This window comes from Citrus sinensis, chromosome 3, assembly GCF_022201045.2.
Source record: "Citrus sinensis cultivar Valencia sweet orange chromosome 3, DVS_A1.0, whole genome shotgun sequence".
Lineage (NCBI taxonomy): Eukaryota > Viridiplantae > Streptophyta > Magnoliopsida > Sapindales > Rutaceae > Citrus > Citrus sinensis.
This window is the reverse complement of record NC_068558.1, coordinates 51,788,145-51,809,321: the sequence shown is the minus strand read 5'-3', so window position 1 is coordinate 51,809,321 and position 21,177 is coordinate 51,788,145. Positions and strand designations below refer to the sequence as shown.

The 21,177-nt window shown below is 35.5% G+C and overlaps 3 protein-coding genes across 13 annotated transcripts; 1 reads left to right on the top strand and 2 right to left on the bottom strand.

The window, feature by feature from the left end:
* Window positions 1–517: 517 nt before the first annotated feature.
* Window positions 518–5,318, bottom strand: LOC102627291 (nitrate regulatory gene2 protein). The gene is made up of 4 exons (XM_052439070.1): window positions 4,025–5,318; window positions 3,747–3,931; window positions 2,774–2,997; window positions 518–1,700 (listed from the first exon to the last, which is right to left on the bottom strand). Exons 1-4 carry the CDS (start codon window positions 5,190–5,192, stop codon window positions 914–916), a joined length of 2,364 nt encoding a protein of 787 aa, XP_052295030.1. The 5' UTR covers window positions 5,193–5,318; the 3' UTR covers window positions 518–913.
* Window positions 5,319–8,242: 2,924 nt separating this feature from the next.
* LOC102627581 (leucine carboxyl methyltransferase 1 homolog) lies at window positions 8,243–13,849 on the bottom strand. 6 transcript variants are annotated; one of them, XM_006464363.4, is made up of 13 exons: window positions 13,569–13,835; window positions 13,122–13,210; window positions 12,888–13,030; window positions 12,703–12,750; window positions 12,362–12,443; window positions 12,001–12,103; window positions 11,397–11,517; window positions 11,260–11,307; window positions 10,802–10,885; window positions 10,269–10,333; window positions 9,165–9,216; window positions 8,767–8,805; window positions 8,243–8,573 (listed from the first exon to the last, which is right to left on the bottom strand). In XM_006464363.4, the coding sequence occupies exons 1-13, from the start codon at window positions 13,646–13,648 to the stop codon at window positions 8,538–8,540; spliced, it is 990 nt and encodes a 329-aa protein (XP_006464426.1). In that variant the 5' UTR covers window positions 13,649–13,835; the 3' UTR covers window positions 8,243–8,537. The 6 variants fall into 6 exon arrangements, 4 of the variants coding, with proteins under 4 accessions (XP_006464426.1, XP_006464427.1, XP_024955795.1 ...); XR_001507620.3 differs by lacking the exon at window positions 9,165–9,216 and having other exon boundaries at window positions 10,269–10,340; window positions 13,569–13,843; XM_006464364.4 differs by lacking the exon at window positions 9,165–9,216 and having other exon boundaries at window positions 13,569–13,840.
* A 2,656-nt stretch (window positions 13,850–16,505) lies between these two features.
* LOC102628457 (COP9 signalosome complex subunit 7) lies at window positions 16,506–21,067 on the top strand. Of its 6 annotated transcripts, none has more exons than XM_025099114.2 (9): window positions 16,506–17,042; window positions 17,316–17,391; window positions 17,672–17,760; window positions 18,444–18,533; window positions 18,964–19,008; window positions 19,092–19,162; window positions 19,579–19,717; window positions 20,395–20,500; window positions 20,688–21,067. In XM_025099114.2, exons 1-8 carry the CDS (start codon window positions 16,884–16,886, stop codon window positions 20,464–20,466), a joined length of 741 nt encoding a protein of 246 aa, XP_024954882.1. In that variant the 5' UTR covers window positions 16,506–16,883; the 3' UTR covers window positions 20,467–20,500; window positions 20,688–21,067. The 6 variants fall into 6 exon arrangements, with proteins under 6 accessions (XP_024954882.1, XP_024954878.1, XP_006464429.1 ...); XM_025099110.2 differs by having other exon boundaries at window positions 16,508–17,042; window positions 20,694–21,067; XM_006464366.4 differs by having other exon boundaries at window positions 16,509–17,042; window positions 20,412–20,500.
* Window positions 21,068–21,177: the final 110 nt, after the last annotated feature.

Here is a 21,177-nt window from a genome sequence, read left to right as displayed (position 1 = left end):
ACACGCACACACGCACACACACACATATATAAATATACATTGTAAATGACGAAAAAGATGTCAATGCACAAAATTGAGGGCCAGAGAATAAAAGACAAAATTATTGAACCAAGAGAAGAACTGTTTGCTGTCACCACTCTATTTGTTTTGTCTCTATTTTAGTTCTGTGTACCATTAATTCAAACCAGAATTTGGGAACAAGTTAGAACTCAGATTGCTTTCAGAGTTGAGACCCGGAAAATGACATCAATGCATCCTTTTGTTTACAACCTTTTTGTTGATTTATAAATTTGGTTAGAAGCTTTGCAACCAAGATCAGATGTGATGATAACACAAACATAATGAACAAGCGGACATTGTGAAACTCATAAGCATATACTTTCCTAATTAAATGATTACATCGCCAACCACTGACAGTTCATAATAGGCAATGTAGGTATGGATCCTAACTTTAGCAAAACCGTAAAAGACAAAACCAATCTTTGACTATTTATTTTAATCACAGGGTGCACTTGCATTTGATAAAAAGAGCAAATGGCATTAAGAATTTAAGATACATTTTCCTGCTGTGTCACAATGTCTTGTGTTCTTTGAACGAAAAACAACTCCTCCCCCATTTTTAAAATTAAAAATTAACAAAGAAAAAAGAAAAAAAAATGGGTTGTCTGGATGTTTTCTTCCATTGACCAATAACAATCCAAGCAATTTCCTGTACAAAGACATTTTCTTCCACTGACCAAAAACAGGATATCATAAAACCACAAAAAAAGAATCCACATATTTACATATCAACTCCCCCTTTCCCACCAAAAAGAGAACAAAAACTGCAATAATTATAGGAGCCTACAGGCAAAAATTCCAACTCTTATGAAATTCAACTTTAAAAAATTCAAGTGGAAAAATTATGGTATATCTATTTGATAGCATAGGAACGAGTGCATACCATCTCAAGTGCTTCAGTAAATAAGGTAGAGAAGCTGGTCAATGCCTGAAAAACCCCTGGCAATCCTGTCTGAAGATTGTTCAGTGTATTTGCTCTGGTCACCTCTACTGCCCTGGAATGCCTCAGCAACTCATCTTCCACCCGCCTTTGACAGGCGGCAAGCTCCAATTTTTTCTCAGCAAGTGGGTCTCGAGCATCTAATACATGTCCATTATCAGGCCCAGGATCAGGAAGCCCAATACCTACCATGGAGTATGAATGGTAGAATTTCCTTTCTATGTTACGAAGAGATGAAGCCTTCTTCTCAAGTTCCTTTGATGCAGTTTCAGTTCGCTTTTTAATCTTCAGCTCTTCAGTTTGTTTTACAGATATCACATGAACAACATTTATGAAGCTCTTGATGGCCTCGGAAGCAACTGTGTCCGGAACACGCTCAAGAGCAAGCTTCCACTCATCGAAGAAACCATACACCTCAGAAGGTTCCCTTTTACCACTCATGTTGTCATTGCTGACAGGGATAAGGGTGAGCTTGAACCAGCCATGGAGGGACCGGACAAAATCACGTTGAAATTTTATTAAGCGACAGAAGCTGGAGTGCCAGGCAGTAATAGCAGACTCAAGGTTACGAGTGGCCTGTCGATGCATATCAGAAGTTGATTCACCCTTAGCTGCTTGGTTAACGAGTCCACGGACTTGCTGTACAATGTTGTTTTGAACTTCATGGTACTGATGCATTGCTTTCCACATGTACATGAATCTGCACTCAATATATCAGATATTAAAATACATGGTTTAAGTTCACATCAGTTAAGCAGCATGATAAATCCACTGAACATGTAACAAAGACAAGAAGTCACTGTATCACAACAATCACTTCTTTGAACAAGTTACAAGATAAAAAATGGTGATTGTCAGGTCCAAGATTTATTGCCATAGACAACCACTATCTTGTATATACAGTGTAGTCACTTTCTAGGAACAATTTCAGCTTTTAAGGCTTCTTGAGCCATAAGTTTGATTTCCCAAAAGCATATAATTGTGAAGAAAGCATTAGCAACCAGCAAGCAACATTAAATGACAATTAAGCTACAAAGTTAGCTAAAATTATGATAATCATATTCTAGTGAGGCAATGCTTATCATGCATGACTATTAAGTCATTTGTGGTTGAATGATGAGAACACAATGAAACATAACTTTGCCTTCAAGACTGGCACAATATAATAACAAAATGACTTAGATTGACACATTCTGCAACCAGTCCTTGAATATTTTCCTCTTGTGGGGCTTAGTACATTTTTTTCCCCCCTAAGAAATAGATAATGGTGGTGGACCATATCAGTTAATTTGATCTACCTAACTCCACTCTATGATTTGATTTTGGCCACAAAATATTTTGGAACCTGAGAAAATGAAATGTAGGCAATTAGGCATGGTGCGGTGCTGGGCCACTACATAAGAGGTAGCTAGCAGTTGCCCAGTTGAGAACAAGTGTGCTGGCATACAGAACAAAGCAAGTGGCAAAAGCAGAGCAGTGTCTCATAATGATTTACCAACCAAGCAAAACGTGAGAGATCCACAGCATTATGTTTCAACAGAGAAAACAACTTGTACCAAATCAAGACTAAAACACACTAATATATTAATCCATTACTAATAAAAACTTGGACAGAGGGAAAAAAGGCCAGCAGGCACTTCTGAATTTTGCTACAACATGAGCCAACCCAAAAAAGTTATGACTCTTCGTGGGGTAAAAGAAATCATTCAATTTGAGTTTAATAAACCATTGCTCTGATCGAGAATGAATAAGATTGAAAAGAAAGGGACTTACCCATGGCAAAGATCAACAAGCCGTGGAACAAGGTCACTGTCTCTGAGACTGATGATGGCAGATGAGGTGGTATCGACACCTTGAGATGCAACAGCAATTAGTGACTGTAGCTTTTGAATTGAAGCCTTGGTCTTGTCTAGCTTGCTATCATCCTCCCCCTTGTACTCTTGACTTTGCAAAGCTGATAGCTTTCTGTCATGCTCAATCTTTGCACCTTCTCTAGCCTAAATTCAAAGCATTTTGTCGACTCATCGTAAATCAAATGCTACATCACAAATGCATTCCACAAATCTGGCACCAAAACCGATAAAAACTACACCCCATCTTCTTAATCAATTTTATTAAATCACTTGTTCATTACATTACATCATTCAATTTGATGACCATATTCAGATTTAATATTAATAGGGCTTGTTATCAAGAAAAATGATATAATTGGGCATTAATTATTTATGCATGCATATCTAGTAGACCCACAACAGCCACAAGCACGTCGACAGATGCGGATTATGAAAAGAAGCAATGATGTAAAAAGTTTGACAAACGACAGCCGCCCAAATCACGACAATACCCCCAAGATGCAGCCTACAGCCTAATCCCACCGCAAAGAAGTTGTGAGTGTGGTCGATCACGTGGGGTTACAATTTCCAGGGGCATTTTAGTAAGGAAAAGACAGCTAGCTAGGACGGTAAATTACTTAAAATTAACATCGTCCACCACGAGTCAAATACTGCGGTCGACTTACGCTACCAACAACGATGGAAATCCTAGTCATCACTTTCTCTCCACTTTTTGCCTAGTGTTTTTTATTATTATTTTTTTTTACACAAATTAATAATGTGTAAGTTTATGTTTACCTGCCACATTTTCCTATTAAATATTAATTAATAATTAACTTAAAACTGTTCATATATATGAATTTTTGAAAGGATTGAAACAAAAACGGGGGAAATAATTGCTTAAAATTTTCTACCTTGACTTCCCCGTACAGCTTCTTCTCCCACGCCAAGAGCCGGTCTAAGATGGAAAAAAGACTCTTCGGACCGCCCGGTTCGTTGAGAGAATCAATGTCGAGCCGGTACTTAACTGCCAACGGCGGTTTTGAAGTCCAGCTCGAGCTCAGGTTACTGAACAAACTACTCGAATGATACACAGTCTCTGCAGCATCCAAAAATAACTTTTTAATGATTTAACTAAAATTGAATGATAAAATTGTTAAATGATTTTGAAATTTTTTTTTTAACGACCCACTCTTCAATTGTTTAAAGCTACGATCAAGTTGAGCTCGGCCGATTTCTAATATCTCGAAAAGCTGGTCGCCGGCAGAAGCAGCTTTATCGAAATAGTCTTTAAGAGCTTCAACGATCTCTTTCAAATCCTTGTGTCTGATAACCAGCTTCATATCTGAGATCTCCCTGTTCCTGAAACTAGCCGAAGACGACGCCGCATCGTCGAATTTTTTTATCGGCTCTTGCTGCTTCCCCGAAGACCCGAAGTCCGACCGGGCACCCATCTCGGATCTCGACTCCTTGTCCATTTCCTCTTCCTCGTCGTCAGACGATGTCGTCGTGCTGTAATGATCCCCCCACTCGCTGCACTGAACCTCTTCCCTCTCCGTCTCCTCATCAGCAACGCTGCCGTTGTAATTGAAATTGTTTGGGAAGGGGCGGCTTTCTCTTTCTTTCTGTTGTTGTTGGTGTGGCTGGAAAAAATCGTACTCGGATCTCTCGGCCTCTGTTTCGGGTTCGGACTCAGATTCCGGGTCGGGCTCTGGACGCTGCCGGCTTTTTTGATTGAAGAATTCGGAGTCGGGAGGAGAGGGCGGGTAAAAGTTTTCCCAGTTCCAAACAGAGGAAGCTTGTGAAGGCGTGCTCGAGTAAGTGGAGTTCGATTGGAAAGCTGTTGGGTAAAAGTTATTTGTCATCTGGCTTCTTGGAGTCGAAGCCAAGCTTGAGTCTGATAGAATGTGAGGGAGTTTCGGCGCTGGCTTGCGACGTCGTTTGGGAGGTGCTGTCACGTTGGGTGTATGGGAAAACGGTCGAGAAGGTGGCGCCGGTGTATGATGTAGACTGGGGCTGGGGCTGGGGCTGGGGCTGGGGCTGGGGCCACGGCCGGGACCGGGGCTGGGAACGGGTGATGGTTTGACACGTGGAGGTATGTGATTGGTCGTTGGTGCTTTTATTGGTGAGGGGTTTGGTGGGTGGAGGAAGACGGCGGGGGTTTGGTCGGAGATGGAGAGATGTTCGCCGGCTGCGAAGTCGCAGAGAGCCGAGCCGGTGAGGCGGAGGGTTCGGGAGTAATCGGCGTGAGCTGCAGCCATGTGGTGACGAGCGTAGACGGCTTCTTTCATTAAACGACGCCGTTCTTTGCACCGCCTGACCGTGTCCTCGTTGTCCAGCTTCGATGCCGTACAACCCATTGTGTCTCGGCGCCGCGCCGGATTTCACCTCTGCGTGTGTTTATAGAAAGTGAACAATCAGTGCAGTGACAGGATTTGGAGCTTTTATATTACTTCTCTCAAATAATATTATATATAAATTTTCATTTTCATCTTTAATTTTTTTTATTTTTTTAAAAAAAAAGGCTCACTGATGGCAGCGCACTCGTAGCTTGTTTAGTGGGTAATTAAAAAGTATAGGATTTGATTAAGATTGAATGAGGGAGGTTGGTTGGTTGATTAATAATTGAATATTGTTTGTTACCGGGGGGGGGGGGGGATAATGCAGAAGAAGGCTGCCTTTTGTTTTTGTTAGGAAATGGGCATGACCGTAATGTATAGTGGGAAAAAGCATTGTGGTCCCGGATCAGATGTTGATTAATTAATTTTAAAGTCTTTAAGGCCCATAGGTGATAGGTAGGTAGGGCCATAGGCAAATGTACTGTTTGGATTTTGTTTTTCTTGTTAGTTGGAATTTTTGCTCTTGAACCAAGCAAATGTTATTACTAATTTATCTGGAAAGCAGGAAAGCAACTTTGACGATGGATACACTCACGATCTCGGCAGTCTTATTATTGTAGGCTTCTGCATTTAAAGTTTTATACAAGTAAAAAAAAAAAAAAAAACATGATCATAAAATTTCTGTTGTGACCACACCCACCAGTAATTTAATAATAAAACAGTAAAAAAATAAAATTAAAAAAAAAAAACGAAAATATTATCCGTCACCCACACTCGCTGACACACTCATTCTTCCCCAACATATATTTGTGACCAACTCATTTAGCAAAAATGCACACTCCTTTAATTTTTCTTTTGCTAGACTCGATTTTCATTTTTTTTAAATTTTTTTTTCCGGGTTTTGGAAAGGCTTATTCCGCGAGGAGCCCAAGTCAGTGTAGCATAGAAAGCTAGAGGCGCTTAGATATTCCACAAACAATGAATGGATTCTTTTCAAAATTTTCTTTTAAAGAAATAAAATAATAATAATAAAAAGAAAAGAAAAGAAAAGAAAAGGGAGATGGTGAAAGGCAAAGATTGAAAACGGTGAAAGGAAGTTTTTTCCTTCACTTTCTATTCCATTCAAATTTGATCCTCACTGGACCCAAGCATCTACTCCACATGCACCGCCCTTTCTCCTCTTTTGTTTGTAAATTATCTATGCCCATTTCTTTTTCTTTGAAAGTTTTGACCTTTTCACCTTGCCGTTAAAATTAACGAGGTGAAAGAGACTTTCTTGCTTACAACTTTCTTATTAGTAGTAGTACCCACAATTTTTTGTTCGTTTGGTATCTGATTCTTCTTGAATTATACAAATGGGTATGGGCTCCTATCAAATTATTCCTCACCTTCGCCTTTAATCTGTTGTCCAGTTCTGAGATTGGGAACTTGATCTTAGGTAATAAACCGAGGATACTCGATTGCACAAAAATCATTTTAATCTTTTCTTGGAAATAGGTAAATATTTTTTTTAGTCCCTATATTTTTAATTAAATGTGTGCTTAATCCATATATTAAAAAGAAAAAAAGAAAAAGAAAAACATCAAATACCTTATTGTTAGATATATTACACTTCTTATTCTTTTTTTTAATAATAATAATAATACCCATACTATAATATTTTTAGAAATATTAATTTGTCAAATTAACCTTAGAAAGTAATATAAAATTTCATGTAATTGTTTTTCTTTTAGTATGTCTTAATTTTTTATAAAATAATTATTAGTAAGATTATTAAGAGATATATCTTAAAGACATTTTTTTTGTGGAAATGATTCAAACTTGTTTATAGTTCTGCTATACCGTTGAAGATAGCCAGCCAGATTTAGATTGCCCAACTATAATTTGGGAGTAAATTTTAATTAAAAACAGTTCTGTCATAAAATATCAGAGACTGAAAATTAAACAACGGCGGCAATAGTACCACTACTTGTTCCCGGAGAGAAGAACAGAAGGACAAAGAGGTGTTAAATTAACCAAATCGAGATTCAGAAATCGTAAAATCAGTTCAAAGAAGCAGACCCAACTGTAAACAAAGGAGTTGCCAAAAGCTGCAGCCAATAAATTATTAATTTTCTCGTCCGGACTCCGATTGTTGTTATAAGCATCCAATTCCAAGCAGACGCTTAAAGTATAGAAAAATAAATAAAATAAAATAAAATAAAGAGGAGAAATGATTAAGTCATCAAACGAAAACGATGCAACCGTTTTAATTCCTAAAAAGGTCAACAACGTGGGTCCCATCCAGAAATTGGTTATCTCCACTGCCCCCTCGCCCATCCACCCCAAGGCCACTCTCCGCCACCTTCCCTCTTCTTTTCTTCCTCCTAGGAGGTGGCGGGAAAAGTTCTAATTTCTGCAAATACCTTGTGAGTCTGAGAAGTTGGCCTAAAATATAAATGAACCAAGAATAATGAATGGGCAATTTAAGTACAAATTTAACAATATAAATTTCAGACAATCCTCAGTGCGGAAATTAGTACCATCTGGTGGTACGAGTTACTTCTGTACGTTGGCAAAGAAATACGAAACGACAAATTCAACTTCTAGTTAGTGGTTACTTCTATCAACGCAACAATGAACCATCGTATTTCTTTCACTCAGATATCTTTTTCCCTTTCCCTCTTTATGGCACAGTCCACTGATCTAAATACTGTGGCAAAATCACCAAAAAACAATGAGAAGATATTCTTTCCTTTAGAACGGTATGGTTGTAGTGTGGGGCCACTAAATTTGCTAGACAGCACTCATAATCTCGCGAGGGCATTTTGGCCATCAAGAGAAAAGAGACACAAAGGCAAACGAAAGAGGGGATGAGAATTGAGAGGGAAGAAATTTATTAAAAGCAACCAACCGTGCAAATATATTACGTTCACATGACAATGACCCTACAAAGAGGCTAAGTGTATGCATCATGTATGACACTTTTGGTTTTCGGTCAGGTCCCACCACGTTTCTATGCCAAACAGCTAAGCAGGAAAAAAAATTATAATCATAATCATAATTATTATTATTTAAAAAAAAAAAAGGGGGAGAAAAAAGAAAATCTGTTTTCCAGATTCAAGCAAACAAACAAACAACAATAAATAAACTGAGAGACGAATCCACACAAAGTCATCAATCGTTCTGGGACTTTTTAGCTAAAGACCAGCTACTGGGTGGGGAGACCCTTTTTAACCTGACCTGTTCCTGCTAAACGGCACGTGCCATTCACACGTGCTTCTATACTATTAATCGTTGCACCAAACTTGGCAACCAAGATCTTGACTGCAGTAGGCCTCGAGCTTTCATGGCGATCCAACTGAGAGAGGAGTTGAGGAGGCGCTCTTAGTCTTTTGGAAAGCCAAAATCCCCAAACAACCCCTGAATCATGAAAAACATAACAGGGATTAATGAGTCTGTGAAACAGTCCAGTCATTCTGATACAAATAATCAAGCTCCAATAGACTCAATTATTTGTGCACTAGTACTCAAAAATGTAATTTCATAATATCAAAAATACACACATGAAGGAATAAACAAAGATGATTAGAATTGAGGTTCGTGATAGACATACCATGGCATCATTGATTGCATGAGCAACACAATAGTGCTCCTGAAAATCAGCAGTTTGAGACAAAGTTAATACTAACAGAAATGATATAGTAAGTCACAGAATAGCGATGACGATAGCAATTACTTAAGCACAAACTGATAGTTATGCAAACCATCACAATTCACAGGACCATGTGAGGAGTAAGTCAGCCTCCCAATTACCGACATTGGGACCTTTAGTTACTAGCAGCCCCACACAAGTGGATCAGAATGGCCTCACACCACTAGTGTTACTGTATTTGTGTGTGTGTGAGAGGAAATGACTATTTGGTACAGGCGTGCAGATCTGAACCATATCATCTTATTAATTAAGAGCAACAATTTGCTGTCTTTCATGGCAGGGATTAGGGCGTTACTTGCCTGCATCATGTGCCATTCTTCAAATTCATCAAACAGTTCCAGCCGTTCAATCCTAATCACCAGAAAATCACAGTTTAAAAGGTAAGCTTCCTAAGGCAAAGTTTATGTGAAAGAGGCATAGAGATGGACAGAAACAAGGAAAGGCATTTACTTTACGTCCTACAAGTGATTCAAGTAGAATTGTGAAAAGAAAACTTCTTAAAGGCACCACCAGGGATTCTCCACCCTAGCAAAGGAAGCATCTCCAAAGGCAGCAGAGACACACACACACACAGAGGTACAGCCAAAAAGGAAAAGAAAAGATACCAAACTTTAGTTTTTCATTTTTACTTACATCTCTTTACCTAAGTAGTGAAATCTTAGACTTGACTCAAATTATAAAAAAGAAGCCACCCTGCCTTGCACGGCTGAACTCATAACAAGTGATCCATTGGCACGACTACAACTGACAAGCACGTGCACCTTCTGAGTGTATAATTGCATACGTGCTTCTACATTATTCAGAGAATATCCCCATGATTTGCATATATAATAATTAAAACAGCAGGCTCAGAAGTGATATTACCAGATTAAAACCACAGTAGGGAGCACCAGAGCATGATGTGCAATATGTAAATTACGATAATATAACTAATTCAAGATAATAACATTCAAGCAATTTATTTTTATTTTTAAGTTTATATGAATCCATCACATTAGTTAGAAAATAAATAAAAAAATCCAAATAACTTTTCAATTGTTTTTGTGCCAGTTTCCATGAAACAAAAAATATAGAAACCCTTGTATTTCCAGAACTAGATATCAAGCAAGCAAAACGTCAGGAAACAGGTTCATTCAAATGCAAATATATACTTTATTATTGAATGTGTTAAGCTTGTGTATCGAGTCTAGCCAAAGAAGAAAACACATTCTAGACTTAGAGAATATATAGGGACACCATTTTCTTGGAAGTTTGCAATTACATCCAAAACAAAAATGGATTTAAGCTTGGATTCATATGGTACTGCCAAACAATCAATGATTAACTCATAACGCCCATCAAGCATACTAAACTTCTGGATCAAATTGTCTGAAACACTTTCAAAGATAAATTCAAGTAGATACCTGCGTCTCTCTTGAGGGTTGATAAAAGTACTATAAACTCTCAGCATGTCCCAGGCAACAGCTTGCTGGTACCTCAAATAGCAAGTATCACCAAAGATGACTATGAGAAATTAAAAACTAATAACAGAAAGTAAAGAAGAGAAGCAAACTATCAGAAAATTTTGTCTATGCAAATTTCTTATATACATGAAATTTAAAGTATCTCAATAGCAGCCCAAACACTAGATGGCAAATCCACCGTCTACAGTGTTCTTAAGATAATCAAGATTGAAAAATAAATCCAGTAGAATGCAATTTTGAAAAATAAATCCATTAGAATGCTAAACTGTCAGCCTGGCATATCTAGTTTCTGTCTTCTGCCATCCTAGATGACTCCTCTACTATCATTTGGGTCATTCTCCATTAAAAATGAGTAAAGCATCATTCATCTACAATCTATGCACTTCCTTTTACTGTGGAAAAATAAAATAAAAATAATAAAAAAACAAAAGAGTAGCAATTATAACAAAAGACCATTAATATATAAGATATACCTGCCAACCCTGGTCAAGAAACAGTTTTTCCTTTGCAAGTAATGTTGGTGTAGCGTTAATACCCAAGAGTGCACATCCACGACTCTGAAACAGAAATGCATAAGAGGTATTATATATATATGTATACATACACAGATACAAATGACTTCCCAGAACACAAACTGTAGAAGATTTGTGAAACAGAATAACAAATTCAAAGAAACAAATATCAACATAAACACTGAGAATTGTGAGCACTGATTTAATTTGCTATGCAGACAATAGAATGATGAAACGCCCAAAGCAATATTGCCCTACTTATTACCGGTCTTCTACAATTTGCTCACAATTATTCTCAGTTTTCAAAATCATCTTTAAAATTTTACTTATAACCAAATAAATTATTCAAGAGAAAGTTAAGTAAACCTATAATTTTAAGCCACACTGAAAACAAAAGAAGATAACTGAGAAAAATAAACCTCCAAATTTCTGATCATTTGCTGTCCAAAAGCATCATCTGGATGGATCTGTTAAAAAAATATTAATAATAACTTTTAACCAACCATTGAAATTGCAGTGAACAGATAAAAATCTTAGGACTGAGAAGGCATAGAACCTGCTCATATAAGAAAAATACAGCTGTTGAAAATGTTTTTGAAGCCCAACCAACTATAGCACGGCTTGAATCTGGATCCAAGTATATTAAAACACATTCTGCAATTATAAATGTCGGCAGGCTGATAAAACATCAGAATGAAGCAGCTTAATCACTCCATTAGGATTAAAGGAAAACTAATGACTAGAACCCATATAGAAAATGCAAATTAGTATATAAATATAAACAAATATGACAACAAATAAAGATTAAATAACATCTCTCAATCAAAAAGTTTCCAAGTCTCACAAATCAAATTGCGCAAGTTGGCAAGGAACAGAATTTGGTAAAGTCCAAAGTATTATAGTTTTACTCAGAAAATAAACTATGATATAACCTAAATACTCCAGATCCAATGCGAATCCTCTTAACAAGTACATATGGATGAACTGACTAAATACAGCTGGAAAGCATCCTAATCATTATCCAAAAAGGAACTCCTAATCAATACCATATATTTTCAGTAATTGAATAATCCTACAGGATCAATTGACTAAAAAGCAAAGGTGACAGAAAACACACTAAGGAAATTTACATAACTTCTGAGAGAATTCTGTTAACTAACCTTGGATCCATATTAGCCAAATTTATGACTTCATTTAACATTTGTATGTCCCTCAAATCCACAGGGAGTAGCTTGTAATTATCACCAAGCACTTCTCCTTTAGCTGCAAAATCACAGATAGGATATAGTGCAAACAGAACAGTTAGAACTTCAATCATAATCACGTTCTTGACTGTTCAAACAAATGAGTTGGAAAAGCATTGCCAAGGAGGTATTCCATCGAGTTATCAGCAAATGGCAGACATTAGCTGCTTGCAACCCTTATATCCAATATGATGCACCAAAGCAAATACTCTGTGATTACCAGAATGTTAAAGAGTACTCCCCCAGGGTCATGACATCAGTTGACGAGGGTAATTACCTTGCGAGATTGATGCTGTAACACCAACTTTGTCCTTCAATTCGCCATGAGTTTCAATAAGTGCTGCCTTTTTACTAGTTACCTGCAGACATTTGTTCATATTAGTTACATGATAATAAAAATAACACATTACTTAAATTTCTTGTGTGCTATAAAAGTAAGAAACACCATCATGCAGACAAAACAAAGTTGCTGTTGGATAGCTAGTGATGCTTGGAAGTTTCAGTCCCACTCTATAACTTTTAAGACTTGACCCAACAGACAACACATAGCCATACAATAAACATAAGCAAATTTCCAACTGAACCCAAAATAAAGTCTCTAAATATTCAAACTCACACCTCTATGAAATCCAGTTCTACATATAAATGCGGCGCTTTTCCCTCAGCCTGTCAAAATAAAAGTTGTAGATCAGAATTTTTTTTTTTTTAAGTCAGTAAATGGACTGGAGAAATATTTCCCACAGAATTTCAGAGAACTGTTACAAGAACCACACAAATATGGAAGGGAGGTAGGGGTCAAGCACCTGCAATTGAAAATATGTGGTATCAAAGCCAGCTCCGAGTGATAATATTTGCTTCTTTGTATGACATTTTTTATCACCGTCACTTCCACAATCAAGAAACTGATAGAGAAGCCTTCTAAGAGCAGCCCAACGAGCAAAGTAACCTTTAAACATGGGAAAGAACAATCAAATCCAAGAATACCTTGCAAGCTGAAATGTTCAACTCTGATATTTTTCTAGGTAACTAACTCATACCTCGGTTGATTATGGGAGATCTCCTCACAGGTCTTCTTACAAATAAATGGATGTAATCATCTTTCATATATCCCTTCTTCACACATGATCTTCAAAACATACAATACGCCAAAATTAATAGGTAATATCTCCAAATATATAGCACTAATATCGTACAACTAGAAGAAATACGAAGAGATCGTTTGCAAATCATTCCTTCACATGAACGAATATAGAATCGGTTGAATATGCTTGTGCACTGAATCTCGAAGCAACCAAGCTTATTCAACTCATTGAGTCTGTTGAGTCTCGGTATACAACTAATACCGTTTCTCCATAACGAAAGAACGAAAGATTATATTTCTAATCTTTTACTGACAAGCAAACAACGGATAAAGAAACTTAACAAGAAATAAGTTAAGGAACAAAAGAAAAATAAAGAAAGAAAGGGAGAGGAGGAGCACGCACAGTTTACTTGCAGAAGCGTCGTCGTTTGTGGCTTGAACGGCAGCTTTATTACTTTGTGAATCAGCAACGGGATAGGCCATATTCAAACAACCGTTTGCGAGAGGCGATTCGAGGTGTTCAGAGGACAGCGATCAAAATTCTTCTTTCGAATTTTTGAGGCTCAAACGTAAGACTGCGAAACGGCGCCGTTGGCTTTATTAGGGCGTGTTTGTCTCGACCCTTGTTGAGTACCATCATCCGCGCCAAACGACCTCGCAATATTATATTATTAGGGAAATTTACAGAAACAATCCTTCAGCCTTTTCAATTCTCAACTTTTCTTAGGTTTTTTTTTTTTCTTAAGTCTAAATTTTAAATATTTTCAGACATATAAAGTTCTTAATTTATTTATTTTCTATAACTTATATCTGGTTATAAAACTTTTAAGTCTAAATAAAAACGTTAAACATTAACTTTTATCTGAATGAAAATATTTGAATAAAACTTTTATATTCTCTCTTTTTAATACTTTTATTGAAGGTATATATTTCTTATTATATAGATTATCTTTTTATCATTTTTTTAATTATCCCTTTCCTTTGTAATTACTGTTTAACTATTATTATTTTTTTGTTAATGAGAATTTTAAACAAAATAAGACTTTAGGTGAATGTATTTTATAATATGTTCATCTATTTGTATTTGTAATTACAATTTTTATAATAGATTATGAATTTTATTTAATGCATTAATTTCGATTCAAAAGATAAAATAATTTTTTAATGTAATTAGCAAGAAAATATAATCTAATATACTAAACATGATAGTATAAGTATCATATATTAATGTCAAAAAATATATATGTGTCAAATATTTTTTTATGATTTATTAAGGTATACATTATCATATTTAGACATTATCTTTTTAGGAAACAATTATCTTTTTTAGAAAACAAATAACTTAACACTTATATTCAGATGTTAAAAAATAAAAATAAAAATGTCACTCAAATATATGCATTCAGACAAATTCATATTCCAACCAAATTCAAATTTTAGATAAAAAAAAAAAAACACAAATGCTATGTTACTTTATTACTTTAACGACTAAAACGTTTGAGTTTCGAGTCTAGATTTGTATTACACAAAACTCTCTTCATTTTAAATTAGAATTATCATCTTTGGATCTAATCCACTAGTGGAATTGCAACTAACCATCACGATGAGGATATCGTATCCCCTAGTTGTATTGATAAATGAATAATTTGATATACTTTACTTATTAACTACTAATCACCAATTGAAGTTTTCCACAATATAATATTAGAGAATTTTAATCAATTATTTCGCTCACTTTAAGTGCTTTTCGTGTAAAGCACGATATCAGTGTCAACATGATGGTATTGTATTAAAATATATTAAATTTAATATCCAATTGTATTATAATATATTATATTTTTATTTTTATTAAAATATTACTTTTTTAATTTATTATTTAACAATCAACAAACCGCATACCATTTTCAATCACTATAAATAATTTATGGTTCTATTTATACATTATAACTAAAAACGAATGGTATATAACCTTTAAAAACTTATAAGAACTCAAATACGGAGAGGATCTCTCTCCAAAAGTCGTCATTTATGCGAGACACTAAGTGTTTGTTTGGTATGACTTATTTAAGAGGTATAAGTGCTTATTTAATTTTATAAGCACTTTTTAAAATTTTTTATTGTGTTTGGTTATTTTTTAAATAGAGTTTTTTTTTTAACTTAAATAAGCTAATTTACCTCTACTAGCAAAAACCCAAAATTTGAGTTTTTGAGAGTAGAGGTTAGAGAGTTTTTCAAAAAAATATATAATATCTAAAATATCCTTGACATATTTCACTAATTACATAGTACCATATTTTGTATAACACATACCCAACGAAAATTATTGCCGCCACTTCACTTTTTCTCTCTTTAAAAAAAAAAAATAGGCAACACTTTAATTTTGCAATCCCTACACATACCCAACACTTGAGAGAGCAATCATAGTCATAGCCAACGTTTTTGGTGAGGAGCATGCCATGTAATTTTGATAATTTTATTTATTTGGGAGAATACATCAATGATGCAATTTTTAATTTTGAAAATTATAGAAATGATTGAACTGATTTTTTCTTATTAATTGATAGCTTGGATAATGCATTTTGTTACATGTTATATAATTATGAATACATATCCTTTTTGGTAATTTAACTACACAAAAACGCTTTTAGTTTTACACAATCAAACAATTTAATGGTTAAAAAAAGCTTTTTAATTGACAGCCAAACACCTAATGACTTTTTGTCCAAAAGTACTATTAGTATAAGCTCTACTCCTATAAACTTTATTGTTATAAGTTCTATTTAATAAGTTGTACCAAACGGAGTCTAAGTGGTATTTGCACCAACATGCTCGTATACAAAAGCAACCACTCATAGGCAGTGTTGTCGACGTGGCACATTTCTGTTGGTGAATTTTAGCTCAGGTAACGTGAGTCACAAGCACGCTGGCGCCTATAAATTTGGGTCGAAAGGCGCTCGCGTCGCTCCAGTATTAGGCCCATAATCAGCAAAACTTGCCCAGTTCCTAGAGTCCATTTCTCAAACTGAGCGAGACAAATTACTAGTAGTAAAAGTTTAGACACATAGTTGTTGTATTTGAGAATTCTGAATTCTTTTTATTTTAAATTCAACCGCTAAAATGAGTTGTTCTTTGATTTGTTCAATGAATTTAAACGGATTTTTAGTCAATAATAAAAACAATTTTCAAATATGCACTTTGTTTTTAATTAATTGCAATAATTAGTAGTGGTAAAAGTTTAGACACATAGTGGCTGTATTTGAGAATTCTGAATTCTTTTTATTTTAAATTCAACCGCTAAAATGAGTTGTTCTTTGATTTGTTCAATGAATTTAAACGATTTTTTAGTCAATAATAAAGACAATTTTCAAATATGTACTTTGTTTTTAATTAATTGCAATAATTTGATTGTTTTAAAAAAGCGGTATCGATGGCGATGATGTGAGATCTTGCCACATCATTTGTTACCGCGCTTGGTAGCACTGACACCTTGATACCCTGTAAAAAGCCTCTACAAACGATGGTGCCAACCAGAATTAAACTTTTTCCACAGGCATCATCCATCTCTCATCTAATCTCACTTTTGCAAACAAACAGATTCGAAACCTTAAAGATCCGTTCAGTTTAATAGAGAAGAAACTCGAAACCCTAACTTTCCTTTTTTGCGTTTTCTTTATGACCTAAAAACTCATTCTCGCTGTAGATTTAATCATATTTTAAGATGGACATCGAACAAAGACAAGCAGAGCTAATCGATCACTTTGTAAAGCAAGCTTCGAATCAGAAGGGCGCGGCTCTCGGCTCCGTTATCGTCGAAGCCACTTCACAACCCTCGCTCTTTGCTTTCTCTGAGATTCTCGCCGTTCCCAATATTGCCGAAGTAAATGAAATGTGCAACTCTTTTAGGGTTTTATAGATTCATTAATTTCTTTATTATGTTACACGCACACATACATAAACTTTGTGTTGATTGAGTTAGAGATTAAATTATGTGGTTTTATAAGAAGTTTACCTTCTGTTTTGGTCTTTGAGAAAGTAGAGGAAATGATTAGGAAATGAAATTAATATTCGTTATATGGTTTATACTCGGTACTAATTACAATATGATTTTAGTGTTTTTTTTTTTATGGTTTTGACTACATAACTTGTGCAGTTTGAGGGAACTGAAAACTCTAAATACCTTGACATGCTTCGATTGTTTGCACATGGGACTTGGAGTGATTACAAAAGTAAGCGTTCTAATTTTCATTCGTTCAATCTATATTTCTCTTTGTTACTTAACACTTTTCAGTTATTCGGTTATATGTTCATAATGCTTATTCGTTTATCAGATGTGACGTGGAGAGTCAACAGGACTTAAGAATTTGTTTCTAACTAACTTTTTTGAGAAAATAAATTTAGGGGTTACTTTTGTCGTCGCATCCTTGGTCTTCCTTTTATGTTTTTCCTTTATGCTCTGTAAGGCATTTTATGGTGAGATTTTGACAGTTGAATCTGTTTGATTTATAGATAATGCTGGCCATCTTCCACAATTGGTTCCTGATCAAGTCCTCAAGCTGAAGCAGCTTACTGTGCTTACACTGGCTGAGACGAACAAGGTACTGTTCCTCCAAGTAAATTGATATGGTCAAGCTCTCAAGCTTAAGCCTACTTTCCTAAATTGATACGGTCACAAGTAAAAAATCTTTTACGACATTGTAGATTCCCGAGTCCGCATGAAAATTAATGTGGGCATCCGCACTTGAGCACGACTTGAGCTGTCAATTTCTGGGCTGTCTTAGATTGTCTTTTTCTAGTATTTGCTGTCAAAATGACAATCAATATTGTGTCTCTTTGAGTCGCCTGATAATTTTTACAGATTCCTGTCCTAGTTGGAGTGAAAATGAAAATTGGATGTGACTGGATCATTTTATTTGCATTATGTTGATATACTGGATATTTTATATGGCATAGAGTTGGAGTTATGACGTTAAGGAATTTTATGGCTCATACTTCTAAGCCCTTGTATTGTATTTATTCACAAAGGTTTGAAAGTTAACATTCCTGTTATTTTAGACTTTTATGTATATGCATACGCAATGTTGTTTACTTGAAGGTCAAACCTTATCTGATTTTAACCGTATTCCTATCTTACAATCATAATATTGATATCTCTTTTGAGCACATCCTGACCTATTTTGTATATTTTTTTAACTTCTATATTGATCTCTCTTTTGCAGTTATTCTTTCTTATATCTTAACTGACATGCCTTTTTTTTGGGGTGGGGATTTCCTCTTTTAGGTGCTACCCTATGATGAATTGATGGAAGAGTTAGATGTTACAAATGTACGAGAACTTGAAGATTTTCTTATTAATGAGTGCATGTATACAGTAAGTATTCTTCTGTTGTGAGCATTTGTGCCCCAATTAGCTTTGTCTTAGCATATTTTTCATTTTGTTAAAAGCATCTTCATTGATCGAAAAGAGGGTTTGCCATTTGTATTCTGTTTACATGTGGAAGAATTGTCCTATTTTTTGTTATGTTTGATGCATGATCCAAATGGTGTTTCAAATTTCATGTATCATTTTCTTTGAAATCTTTTTTTTTTTCCTGAGTAATTTAATTAATGACTTCAACCACATTATGGTTATTTAGAGCTCTTTGTTTTCAGTAAGTTCTTCATTCTGGAAATATATACACTGCTTTTCTGTCTTGAGGGGGAGGAAAGTCGGGTTACTATTGCTGGAAATATGGAAGAAATGAGGAATGGGCAGATGGTCTGATGGTCTGACCAGTTTTTATTTTCTTTCTTTCTGCTAGGGCATAGTGAGAGGAAAGCTGGATCAGTTGCGAAGATGCTTTGAGGTATGCACTGTCCTCGTTAGGCTTTGACTTCTTCTAATTGGTATCAGATTCGACTAGTCTCTACTGCTTGTTGTTGGATGTAGGTCCAATTTGCAGCTGGAAGAGATCTGAGGCCTGGACAGCTTGGGAGTATGATTCAAACCCTATCAAATTGGTAAAGTTTCTGATTCAAATGCCTTTAAAATAATTCTGTGTTCTTGGCTTTATTTTGTTAAAAAATGACTATTGATTTGCATCCAAGAATTTTACCATGTGAACAATTACAGAAAATCCTGTTACACCTCTGACCTTGATATTATTAGCATGTAAAGATGATGCTATAATTTTGTATCATATTGCTTTTAATTTATTTCTGTTGATGATTATTTTTTTAATGATTTCTGAGGCAACTGCTTAGTATTTGCTTAATTTGACTGGCAAGTTGAACTCAAGTGATGTTCCATTTGATTTTGAGGCATAACTTTTATTCAGCTTTCCTTCTGCAAAATGTAAAAAATGTTATCATACAGTATCTTTTTGAACAATCTGATGGATCTTTGTATCTAACATCTCTGTATAATGTAAATCTAGGCTGACTACATCTGACAATCTTCTAATATCAATCCAAGAAAAGATAAAATGGGCAGATAGTATGAATGAAATGGACAAGAAACACCGGAAGGATCTTGAGGAAAAGGTGGAAGAAGCAAAGAAGTCCCTCTCGCACAAGGTCTGTTGAATTCAGTTTATTGAACAGTGATAACATATATATAAATTGATTGGCTAGACAGAAACAAAATATGTCATAATTTATTTATTAATATTTTGTCTGTCAATCCTACATGAGCTTTTAGTAGCAGAATTCCATATTGTGCAATTTTTAGTTCTTTGATGCAATGTGGGGTCATTGTGAATGTTGATTCTGAGAAAGGACTCGTTGCCTGGCGATGAGAGTTGGAGGGAATTTTTTTTTGTTTTTGTTTTCATTTTTCAAAGGTTGGGGTGATGGATTCACTAGTTATTTTTCTATATTATGCCAAGGATTTATTACACATAGTATGTTGCTTCTCTTTACCAATGGGTTATCCTCTTTGAATGCTTTTGTAAAGAACCAGATGGGAACTTTATGCATACTGAATGATACTTTTGCAACTGTAACTTTTATTTTCCTCTTCTCAGCCTCTCGAATTTTTTTTTAATTTTTGGGGGCGGCCGCGGGGGGGGGGGGGGTTAGGGGGGGGGGGTTGGGGGAAGGGCAGTTAGGTGCTCTTTCCTGTGTGCCGGTCAAATGAGAGGAGGAGATGGAGAGCTTTTTATTTTGAACATTTTACTCACAAATTTGGGCTTAGAACTATTCAAATGCCGAGATCTGTTGGTCGATGTGTCTTACTTACATTGTGGCAGAAGTTACACACTGTAAGCAGGCCGACGTTGACTGCCGAGGGCACGAGGAGATCTACTCTGAACCTGGTGGAGTGATGGATTATGAGGAAGATCGTGGCCGGCCCAAGAGGTAATTTAATGTGCCTTTGCTTTACAAATTTGTCTCTAAGAATTATGTTTTATCGAGAGCTTCCAACTCAAAAAGTTGGAACTTGGAGGTCAATATTATATGGTTACGGAGTTGGGCTTGTTAGTAGTTAGTCATTTGGACATCAATTATTGCCTTTTAAGTTGCTTTTGACTTGTCAAATGGGAAGATGCAGGAGGCGACATCCGTTATCCTGAAGACAAATGTAGAATGTGGGACTTATTGTATTAGGTGACTTGCTACATTTTTGCTCATGGCAAAATCCAACAACTAGATGGTTTATGCTCTTGGGACAAGGCTATCCTCTTTGATAGTGAATTTCATTGTTGACGCTGATATCTGAGAGTCGATGACCTTTCTAGAACCCATTTTTATTTCTATTGAGTTAGCAAGAGTAAGAACCGATATTGTCATGCGGCTAAAAAAATTTTCATTAGTAGATTTAGGTACTCGACTTTGTAATTTTCTTTATTAAAGTGGTCGATGTGGATGCTGTGATGAGAATGGTTTTTATAACATTATAGGCATTAATGCATCTCATTTTTCTCAGCATGTTCTATTCCGAATTTAAATTGATTTGCAATTGGTTGTCTTTATTTATTCTTGTTTGCTTAAACTAGATTTTTGCAATTACTCCTCTTGACTCATTATGTCCTTGA